This window comes from Sturnira hondurensis, unplaced genomic scaffold, assembly GCF_014824575.4.
Source record: "Sturnira hondurensis isolate 20B ecotype Veracruz unplaced genomic scaffold, ASM1482457v3 Scaffold0021944, whole genome shotgun sequence".
Taxonomy (NCBI): domain Eukaryota; kingdom Metazoa; phylum Chordata; class Mammalia; order Chiroptera; family Phyllostomidae; genus Sturnira; species Sturnira hondurensis.
The window spans coordinates 1-11,326 of NW_028094575.1; the positions used below are offsets into that span (position 1 = coordinate 1).

Here is an 11,326-nt window from a genome sequence, read left to right on the forward strand (position 1 = left end):
AAAGGTGGGGCCTAAGCCATGTTTTGTTCCTCATACACGGCAAAACGTGGTACAAACTTTAATAAAATGAAGGTGCAGATAGAAAAACACCCACCAGATACCACGCCCCTCCCAGCTTTTAATCTAAATCACTTCTGTTTAATTTACATGTATTAATACATCGCTGACTTTAATATAATGCAGACAGGTTCCAATGCCAGTAGCACAAACAGCAGTCAGGGACCCTCAAACTCCCAAGAAGAGGCTGAAATGATGGCTTTAAACCATGTCCCTCGCCAGGCAGCTCCATCACGCTGGAAAGAAAGTTACGAACAACCTCAGGTCAGTGCCAGAAGGGTCACCTTCCCCCACACCCCACTGCAGGCTCAGAGTGTGCCTCACTGATCATCCCCAAAGTCCAGCTGTGCGCCTCATTTCCAAGGCCCCCCACTTCCAGCTCTCAGGATCTCACTGTTAGAAGCTCCGAGAGACACGTCAGAGCCCTGGGCACTGTCACTGTCTGGGGAAGACACACAGCAGCTGAGTTATGGGGTGGGGGAGCCCCCTCACAGACTATAGCCCACACTTTCCCAAGGGTCCCAGATGTCACCTCCCCAACACCCAGACTTACAGGCAGCCTGAACATAGCTCTTCCTGCCTTTGCCTGTGGGAAGAAAATGTTCTGTGAGAAGGCAGGGGTAGGCTGGGTCCTGTGACCCTAAAGGAGCCCCACACTCTTGAAGCACAGAGAAGTTTCCAGAACTGTGACTGAACACCTGGGGTAGAATCAGGAAATATGGAGAAGTACATGTGCCAGCATTGGACCAATCACCTGTTTGGATGCCTGTCCTCAGCAGGGACCCTCCCCTCTGACCTGTGACAGCTGGGAATCAGTCCCCATTGCAAGAATCATCAGGTGATAAGTGTGTCCCTCACTTTCCCACGGGCCTCACTAAAGAGTCTGTGTTAGGAAACAGGCCCCAGATGGACAAGCACCCGTGTGGGGACACCATGCCCATTAACCAGGCAGAACACACTTCCACCTGGGCTTGACCCCCAGGGGGACAGGGAACCCAGCCCCACCCCTTGCCCACCTGAGCACTTCCTCCTCCACATCACAGCTCCAGCAGCCACAGCTCCAAGGACACCCAGGGCAGCAGTGATGACCACGATGGTGATGGTGGTCTGAGGAGGGGGGTCTGAGAGGGGAGGGTGAGAGGTCAACCTCAGGCCTGAGTCCTGACCCTGCTCAGGGACACCCTGAGGAGAAGCTCTGTGCCCACGCCCCCTCCTCACCCCATCTCAGGGTCAGGGGCTCAGGCAGCCCCTGGTGCTGCACATGGCACGTGTATCTCTGCTCCTCTCCAGGGGGCACGACCATGGCTGCCCACTTCTGGAAGTTTCCGTCCCCCGCAGGCCTGGTGTCCACAAGCTCCATGTCCTGGGTCAGGTCCTCCCCTTCACGCTGCCAGGTCAGGGTGATGTCAGCAGGGTAGAAGCCCAGGGCCCAGCACTTCAGGGTGACCTCATGGTCAGAGGTGGGGTGGTAGGTCAAGTGTGTCTTTGGAGGGTCTGAGAGGAGGATGAGAAAGTTCACGAACTTTGCATGGCCATGGGACACTCCAGCAGTGCCCACGTGACCACCCTGAGAGTGGACAGGACAGTGTGTGTGGGGGGGAAGGGAGTCACCACCTAGTCACCAGCCTGGACAGAGGCACCTGGGATAATCTCCTATTTCCTGGAAAGCTCCAGAATCAGGGTGAGAACCTAGGGTAGGAGTGTCCAGGTCTCTAAGGGGAGACACAGACTCAGGTGGAGGCTGATGACTCAGCAAACCCAGAGTCAGGCCTCTAGAAAAGGTCTGAGCCAGAGAACCAGGGAGAGGTTCCTGGTGCCCCAGGTGCTGCAGGGTGTGAGGGACCTGCTGCGGGTGTTTCAAGGAGAGGCTGGGCCCCTCACTGTCCTTTAGAGGAAGCTGGGCCCTCGGGTGAGTCACAGAATAAGGACACCTGGGGGACTCCTCCCTCTCCTGATCAGGAGGGACACTCTGACACTGCCCCATTCCCCTCCTCTCCTTGTAGGAAGCCGCCACAGCCCCCAGATCCCCTCCTCGGGGAGTCCCATGCCCTGGTACCTGCTCGGAGCAGCATCTCCTTCCCCTTCTCCAGGAGAAAGTGGAGCCGGTGCACGCACGTGTCCTCCAGGAAGGCCTTGCTGTCCTCCGCATCAGGCACCTGCACCAACTTGCGCCAGGTTATCGGGTCCGCCGTGTGGGCCGTGGTCCAGGAGCTCAGGTCCTCGTTCAGGGCAACGTAGTCGGTGCCATCGTAGGCGTATTGATTGAACCCATGGAGGAAGCGCCCGTCGGACCCCACGACGCAGCCGGTCGTTTTCTGTAACGTATGGGACCCTGACCCCGCCCCGCGGTCAGCCCTGCTGCCCACTTGGTCCGGTCCTCGCCTCCGCTAATGCAGACCTCACCCGAAGTGATTAAACCTTAAGTGAAAATCAAACCGGATCAAAATTCCCGCGCGCTCCTCCCAGGAAGGGGGCAGGCGGGTTCCGAAGCCTCGAAGTGACGCTCAGACCCAGAGACTTGGGCCGACAACCAGGCCGGTCCGTGGGGGTGGGGGTCGCGACCGGGCCCGCGGGGCTCACCGTCGTCGCTCTGGTTGTAGTGCGCGCGCAGGTGGTTCACGTTCCGTTGGTTATTCTCGGCCTCGCGATGGCAAACCTCTGTGCAGTGGTTCCAATAGTCCGGTCTCTCCTGCTCCACCCACGGCTGCTCCATCCACGGTGCCCGCGGCTCCAGCCTTGGGTTCGGGGCGTCGCTGTCGAACCGCGTGATCTCCGTGTCGTCCAGGTAGCTGACGCTGATGTAGCGGGACTTCCCGGGGCCCGGTCCGTACACCGCGGTGTTCAAATATCTCAGGGTGTGCGTGCCTGGGGATGGGGAGCATGCGTGTCCAAGTGTCCGCAGTCCGGCCGGAATGGACAGGGGCCGGGGGTGTTAAAGGAGGCGGTGGGCCACAGGAGGGGGCGGGAGAGGGTAGAAGTCAGCGGAGGCAGGACTTGGGGGTCGGGGTCGGGGGTCTGGGCAGAGACTGCAGGGGGCGCGCGGTCCTGGAGTCCTGCGCCCCCTGCGGGATCCCCTCGCTCCTGCCCCTCGCGGGCCGTTCCCTCCGGACCCTGCACTCACCGGCCCAGGTCTCGGTCAGGGTCAGGGCCCCAGAAAGCAGGAGGAGCAGAGGTCGGGGCTCCATGACCCTAACCCCGATAGTTTGGAGAGAATGAGTTCTGGTTCTCTGTGGTCATTATATTCGGAACCATCTTGGCGCTGATTGGCTTCTCTATAGTGCGGTTACCCAATTGGAGTGAGAACTGGGTTAGCGTCACCAGTATCCACGCAGATGGATCTGCGGGAGGAAGAAGGGAAACCCTAGCGTAGAAAACCCCTGAGCCCTGAAGGGGTAGAAACCCCTTCCTGCCCCAGGCTCAGTCCTCAGGCCGAGACCCTGGGAGCCCGGTCTGGGGACCGGGACTCTGCGCTGAGCCCTTCTGGTCCACGGAGAAGTCTCTGTCCCTCTGTCTCCCTGAGTCCCGGCCCACGGGCTGTTTAATCAGCGACTGTCAAACATTTTGGTGTCAGAACATCTATAAAGTCTTACAAATTGGGAAGAATCCCCAAAATGATTTTGTTTGTGTGTGTTACAGCTATCAATATTTACCATACAAGGAATATAACAGTTTGAAATTTTTTAACTTCATTGAGAATAATATTAATAACCTATGTTAAGAGAAATAATGTTTTTTAATGAAAAATAACTATTTCCCAAATATGCGAGATCATGAGAAGAATGAATCTACTTACATTTTACATTTTTTGCAAGTCTCAGTTCTTGTCTGTATTATGAGAAGTCTGCTGGATTTTCACACATGCTTCTGCATTAAATATTTTTGTTTTTGCAGTATGTAGTAAAATATTCAGCCTCACACAGCTATGTAGGAGGAGCATTTACAGACATTTTCAGATAAGTGTGGATATTAAGCTTTGATAGTTCACTGAAGCTTCACAAGTGGTAGTTCCTGATAATCTCTGCAAAGTGGAACCTGAAACACCAACATTGAGTGTTTCCTACTCTCTTACGTTACTTCAGTGGCTCTTGTACTGATGCAGGATTATTGGAAAGTGATGCATCGTCTCACTAAGTGAGAGAGATCTCCCAGTGTTAGTGCATTTAATGACACATCATCAAAAATCAGATTAGTTAACGTTATCGCAGACCCCACTGGAAACGGTCGTCAGTTCTGGGAAGCCCTCTGGCTGCCCTGGGGAGACACACGTTTGCCAAAACCCTGGGTTTCTTCTGAGACCTTCCGTTCCATCCAGACAACAAGTGCTGTCAGGTGTCCACTGCCCGTTGACTTTCCTTGAGGGAGAAGCTCCCATTCATTGGAGAGAGTGTTGGCCAGTTCACCACAACTCAGTCATCACAGCTTCTGTGTCTCTCATTGTCTCACGTGAACTTGCTGTTCCTGAAAGAAGAGGCTGACTCAGCCCTCACAGGTCACTTTCCTGGGCTCCTGACACTTGGGAATGGGGCAGGAGTGTGTTTGTGCACTTTCCTGGTCATTATAGGAGATACTTTAGTTTTTGCTCCCCATTTTCACTAAGGACAGTTAAAAATTAATCCATTTGTATAATTAATTCCATATATATCTTCTTTTTAATATTTTTATTTTAAATTACAGTTGATGTACAATATTCCATTAGTTTCTGGTGTGTAACTCTTTGATTAGACACTTATATAACTTACAAAGTCATTCCCCCAATAAATCTAGAACCCACCTGACACTGGTGGGAGGAAATATTGGGAGGAGCAATGGATGGGGAATTCTAAAGTGCAACTCCAAAGCTTACATCTCGTACTTTACAAGTTTATAATTATGTAATGGGTCCGACTAGAATTCCATATATGTTGTGTGCAAATAAATATTTTCTGTTGAAGTAAAGACATGTGCCTGCCTTTGTTCACCAGGCCAACAAAAACACCACCAAAAACAACACGAGGATGACCTCCAGTGAGGAGGGGTTTTGATCATTTACAACCTTAATTCGTGAGATCACACTTTAGGTAAGGTCTGCACGCTCTACTTCTTCACTGCATAGTAGGTAATCTTTCCTGGACATGCTGTATTTTGAGAATGTATCTAAACCTTCACAGATGAGTGAAAACCCATGACTTCCACGTGACGACAATTTTAATATACATCAACTCTGAGTCGCACGGTGTCTTAGGATGAGCAGAGACGGAAAACTAATGACATTCTAGACAAACACTGTCTGCTACGGTAGCTACAAGACACTTACGGCTTTTAAATGAAAAGTTCCACTGCTCCACACGCAGGTTATACTTCCAGTGCTCAACGGCCACCCAGCCAGTGGCTGCTGGGTTGGACATACAGACAGAGAAAATCCCTTCTTCCAGAATGTTCTATTGGACAGAACTGAGCTTCGTGTTGTCCAGGCCTCCAGTAAGGGCTCTGGACCCATGAAAAATGAAGGGGCCAATGTCATTTCCCTGACAGATGACACCACATTTCTGCTGGGATGTGAATTCACATTAAGCTGCTGTATAGCAAACACAACCAGGTCACCTGTGGGTCTGGTGCCTTCAGACACACACTGTTCCCAGTTCCAGAGGGGAAACACCTGTCCCCCCACCTTTCCTCCCAGACTGAGGACACTCTGACATCTCATTTCCAGGGGATGAGCTTTCTTCTAGAAGAACCCAGGGCAATGCCTCCAGCAGAGTGTGGGGAGGCAGGGCTCCCACCTCAGGGAGAGGGGTTCTAGGAAGTGAGGAGTGTGCAAAGGCCAGGGCCAGTAGGGAGACGCCCCTGGTTTATCCAGAACAATGATTCTCAAAGTGTGGCCTGTGGAACCCTTGAGGTTTCTAAAACCCTTTCATGGGATCTATGAGGTCAAATCTATTTTCCTAGGATTAAGGACATCCTCTGCCTTTTCACTGTGTCCACATTTGCACTGAGGTAACTTAGCAAGAATGGAGGCTGGGACACCCAACCGCAGTAGCAGGCATTCTTCACCACCACCCCTCACAGACTAGAAAACAAACCAGTGTCACTTTAATGACATAGTTGAAGGGTTGAAAATTATTTTTTTAAGATTTTATTTATTTACTTTTAGAGAGAGGGGAAGGAGGGAGACAGAGAGGGAGAGAAACATTGCTGTGTGATAGAGAAAGGGTTGCCTCTCACGTGAGGCCCCTCGGGAAACTGGTCCATAACCTAGGCATGTGCCCTAAAAATCGAACCGATGACCTTTTGGTTCATGGGAACCTTTGGTTCACGGGATGCCATTCAATCCACTGAGCCTCATAAGCCAGGGCTGAAAATTATATCTTTACTAAGTGAGCATCTTTAAGTCAAAATTTTCAAAATATTTTGGCCTCCAGTTGAGATGGCTGTGTAGGTAAATGCAATAGTCTCATTGCCCCATGACCATATCAAACTTACAATGATAGTACAAACAACCATCTTTAGAACCACTTGATTCATAGCTGAGTGAAGTCCTCAACTAGGGAATTAAAGAAGCCACATGGATACTGGCAGTAGCCATGGCGACGTGAAAGGGACTGGCCCCACCCCACGTGTGGCAGAGAAAGGTCAGGACGGATATCTAGCTGTGGGGATTTCCCCTTAATGAGCGTGGTGTCTTAGTTTCACACCACGTCCCCCAGGCCGGGGTTCCAGTGTCAGGAAGACAGGCAACGACAACTCCGGTGGTAAAACTGGCAGGGATCAGGGTGGTGAGACAAAGGTTTGGGGAGCCCCAGACATTCCTCTTAAAGGGCCAGCACACGGACTTCCTCAGACTCACTGCCTCTGAGCTCCAGCCCTGGGGCAGCAGCTCAAAAAGCAGGAGGGACATAGAGAGAGGAACTGAATGGTCTGGCAACAGAGAGAGAGCTGGGGGTGTGGGGGGCTTTCTCTCAGACAGACGGGCTGGCAGGGGCCAGTGTTCCTTTGACAAGCCCTCCCCCCACAGAGCTGCCAGGTGTGCACCATGCCTGAGTCTCCACCCACCTGGCTCACACTGTTCACCCCACCCTGGTGCTTCCCTGATGCCCTGCCTCACACAACCTGCAGGGCCACTCAAGCCCTTTCCAGTGACTTTCCACGCAAACAACCTGTCTTGGCTCATCTGGGGACTTTCCTAAAACGTCTCAAACAAGCCTCATCTGGCTGAGACACACCCCATTTCTACTGCTAAGTGGCCCCAGGCCCAGGAGTAGCGGCAGCTGGCCTTGGTTCACAGCCTGGCCTCTCCCAGGCACCTCCAAGCCCAACACAAGTAGCAGCCATCGGCAGATGACTGTGACCTCATGCCGGGTGGCCCTGGGTAGGGCACAAGTGGCAGCTAACCTTGGCTTGCACCTCCAAACTGGCCCCAGACCCAGCCCAGCTGGTGGACAACTTCCAAAAACAATGACAAAACATCACCCAGCCACCTCCACAGCAATTCACTGGAGGGGCAGACACAGTTGTCACAGCCCATCCTCACAGCTAATCAGCTGGCAAGGGGGGAAAATCCTTCCCATTGCCAACAGCAATTCCGACTCAACTACAACAGGAGGGCTCACACAGCCCACAAGGGGGCGCACATGGGGTCCCCCGGCTGGGTGACTGGGGAGGCTGCACCACTGGGCCCTACACGACACCTGCTGCATTAGGACACTCTACCAAGACCAGGAGACGGGAGGGGCTCCACCTAGCACACAGAGACAAACACGGGAAGACAAGCAAAGTGAGGAGACAAAGAAACATGTCCCAAATGAAAGAGCAGAACAAGACTCCCCAGAAAGAAGTACATAAAATGTAGACAATCTAATACGTGCAGACTTCAAAACACAGGTTATAAAATAATCAATAAACTAAGGGGAAGAGAAGAAGTACTTAGAGCGAATATCAAGAAAGGTCTAGAAAGCTTAAAAATGGAGAAAAGCAGTCATCCATAAAAAATACAAATAGCTTAAATGGAGATACCTTGCAAGGAATCAACAGTGGAGTAGATGAAGCGCAGGATCAAATCAGAGAATAGGAAGATAAGAAAGCAGAAAATACCCAATCAGAACAGGACACAAAATTGAAAAGAATCCTGCTTTTCACAAAATGGAGCCCAAAGCGAAGAAGGAAGCCCTGCCCCACCCAAAGCTGAAGCGGAGGCAAAGGCTTTGAAGGCAGAGAAAGCAGTGCCAAAGGCGACCTCAGCCCACAGCCACACGAAAAAGGAAGATCCCACATCACCCACTCTGGAGGCCTAAGACTCTGTGGCTCCGAAGGCAGCCTAAATATCCCCCAGGAGAGACACGCTTGACCACTACGCCATCGTCAAGCTCCCCTGACCACTGACTCAGCCGTGAGGAACATGGAAGACAGCAGCACACTGGTGTTCATGGTGGATTCAAGGCCAACACGCACCCATCAAACAGGCTGTGAAGAAGCTGTATGACGTTGACGTGGCCAAGGTCAACACCCTGATCAGGCCTGACAGGGAGGAGAAGGCGTCTGTTGGACTGGCTCCGGACTGTGACACTTTGGATGCTGCCAACAAAATTGGGGTCGTCTAAACTGAGTCCAGCTGGCTAATTCCCAATATAGAAATTTTATGCTAAAAAGGCAGAAGAATGCTAAGAAATGAGGATAGTATAAGAACCTCTGGGACAACTTCAAGTGTACCATACCAACATTCATATGACGGGAATGAAAAAATTCATATGTCAGAAAGAAAAAAGAAAGAACATGGAATTGAAACCCTATTTTAAAAATTGATTGTGGAAAACTTCCCTAACCTGGTGAAGGAAGTAGATATAAAAGTTTGGGAAGTGCAGAGTCCCAAACAGGAAGAACCCAAAAAGGCCCACGCACAAGACACAGCATAACTAAAATACCAAAGATCAAAGAAAAAGAGAGCATTTTAAAACCAGCAAGAGGAAAGCAGGTAGTTACCCTAGAAGGGAGTTTCCCACAAGACTATGAGCTGATTTCCTAAGAAAAACTTTTCAGGCCAAATAAGGTGGGTAAGTGATATTCAAAATGATGAAAAGCAAGGACCTAAACCAAGACTGCTCCACCCAGCAAGGTGACCATTTAGAATCCAGGTTCAGATAAAGAGCTTCCCATGCAAGAGACAGCTAAAATAGTTTATGACCACCAAACCAGTATTACAGGTATGTTAAAGGGTGTTGAAGAAGAAGAGGAAGAGGATGAGAAGGAGGATAAAAATAAAAAATATATGAATTATAGCCCTGGGTGGTGTAGCTCAGTGGATTGAGTGCGGGCCTGGGAACCTAAGGATCGCAGTTCGATTCCCAGTCAGGGCACACGCCTGGGTTGCAGGCCAGTTCCCAGCAGGGGATGCACAAGAGGCAACCATACATTGATATTTCTCTCCCTCTCTCCTTCCCTTCCACTGTAAAGGTAAATAAATAAAATCTTTAAATATATATGAATTATAAAATGGCAATAAATACATATTATCAAAATTGCCTTAAATGAAAATGAATTAATTGCTCCAATCAAAAGACATGTGGTAGTGAACAGATAAGAGAACGAGACCTTCACCCTGGCTGGTGTGGCTCGGTGGAGTGAGCCTGTATAACAAGTCACACAGAAGGACCCAGCAATCGCACGTCCGGGTACTTATCTGAAGAACCCAAATCACTAAACCAAAACGATGCGTCGCACACATACCTGTGTTCATTGCAGCATTATTTACAAAAGCCAGATAGGGAAGCAGCCGAGGTGTCCGTGAACAGATGGTGAGATAAAGAAGCAGTGCACACACCCAGCAAAATGTGACTAAGCCACACACAGTAGAACAATGGAATCTCTCATTGGCAACTACATGATGGAGGGTGTGGTGCTGAGTTTAACAAATCAGACAGAGAGAGACAGATGCCGGATGACTGGGCCTGCATGGGGAGTCTAAAAAATAAAGTAACCAAGCAAAACATAGGAAGACTCATAGACACAGGGAACAGGCTGATGGTTGTCAGACGGGATAGGGACTAGGGGGCTGGGTGAAAAAGGAGAAGAGATTAAGAAGTACACACGGGTCGTCACAGAACAGTCACCAGGAAGGAAAGTGCAGCACAGGGAATAGAGTCAATAGAGTGAAGTCTGTTTCCCTTCATCCTCGGACACTTCTCCCTTAGATGAAAACATGTATGAAGTTTTTACAGTTACGGAATGAAAAAGTCTCTAAGCAAGACTCAAAGGAGTAAAACCGTAAAGGAAACCACGAAACTCTTGTATGTCAACCACAGGCTGGGGTGACACAAACTCATGCCCACAACCAAGCGCGAAGACGCATAAAATGTTGACAGAGGAAGGGAATGTGTGTCCGTGTTCTTCCGCTAGAGACTCCAAGGAGCCCAGGGAGCAGACAGGGGGGGGGGGTGGGCTGTGCGTGTCGCTGCTGTGAGAGGGAGCGCACCCCTTGGGGTGGGGGCAACTCCGAGGGATCAGGTGACACGGGGTGTGCCTAGGGCGGGGGCTCTGGTCGGGGACCTCGGCAGGATCTGTGGGCACAGGGGTCCTAGCTCTAGACTGGGTTCGTGAGGACGTGGGGGACAGTCTGTGACTGGGCATCTCAGGAGATACCTCGGGACGCGGCAGACGGGAGCGAGGGTGAGGGGTGATAGGAAAGACGCTGCCTTCCCTCCTGTTCCCAGGCCCGGGAGCTGCTTGGTAGCGTGTGAGCTGCACCGGGTCTCGTTTCTGTCTGTGCGGAGACAACACGCAGGGTGGGGTTGTTGTGTCTCACGTGGCCGTGGTCTCGGGGTGTCCTTGTCTGATGCTGATGTTCTGAGAGAGCACGTGTGTCCAACCAGAGAAGAACCGGCCTAGCAGTGAGCCCCAGGCGGGCTCCTGGCAACACGGGGCCTCGCTCTAAGCGCCAGACCTGTTCTGTGCTTTTCCTTCCTTTAAAAATACTTTCAATCTTTTTTTTAAAAGATTTTATGTATTTGTCTTTTAGAGAGGAAGGGAAGGAGAGAAGGAGAGAAATATCAATGTATGGTTGCCCCTGGTGAGTCCCCTGCTGGGAACTGGCCTCCAACCCAGGCATGTGCCCTGACTGGGAATCGAACCACGATCATTTGGTTCCCAGGCCCGTGCTCAATCCACTGAGCTACGCCAGCCAGGGCAATACTTTCAATCTTTAAAAACACTTACAACTCACTCAAAACATAAGGAATATTAAGAAACAATTTGGAAAAGAAGAAATGCAAATGGTAAACAATTATATTTCAAATAAATACAT

The 11,326-nt window shown here is 50.9% G+C and overlaps 1 protein-coding gene across 1 annotated transcript; it reads right to left on the reverse strand.

The window, feature by feature from the left end:
- Positions 1-105: 105 nt before the first annotated feature.
- Positions 106-3,276, reverse strand: LOC118978534 (class I histocompatibility antigen, Gogo-B*0101 alpha chain-like). The gene is made up of 8 exons (XM_037034016.1): positions 3,179-3,276; positions 2,638-2,922; positions 2,114-2,389; positions 1,276-1,551; positions 1,074-1,178; positions 611-643; positions 452-499; positions 106-293 (listed from the first exon to the last, which is right to left on the reverse strand). The coding sequence occupies exons 1-8, from the start codon at positions 3,240-3,242 to the stop codon at positions 289-291; spliced, it is 1,092 nt and encodes a 363-aa protein (XP_036889911.1). The 5' UTR covers positions 3,243-3,276; the 3' UTR covers positions 106-288.
- Between the last annotated feature and the right edge of the window lie 8,050 nt (positions 3,277-11,326).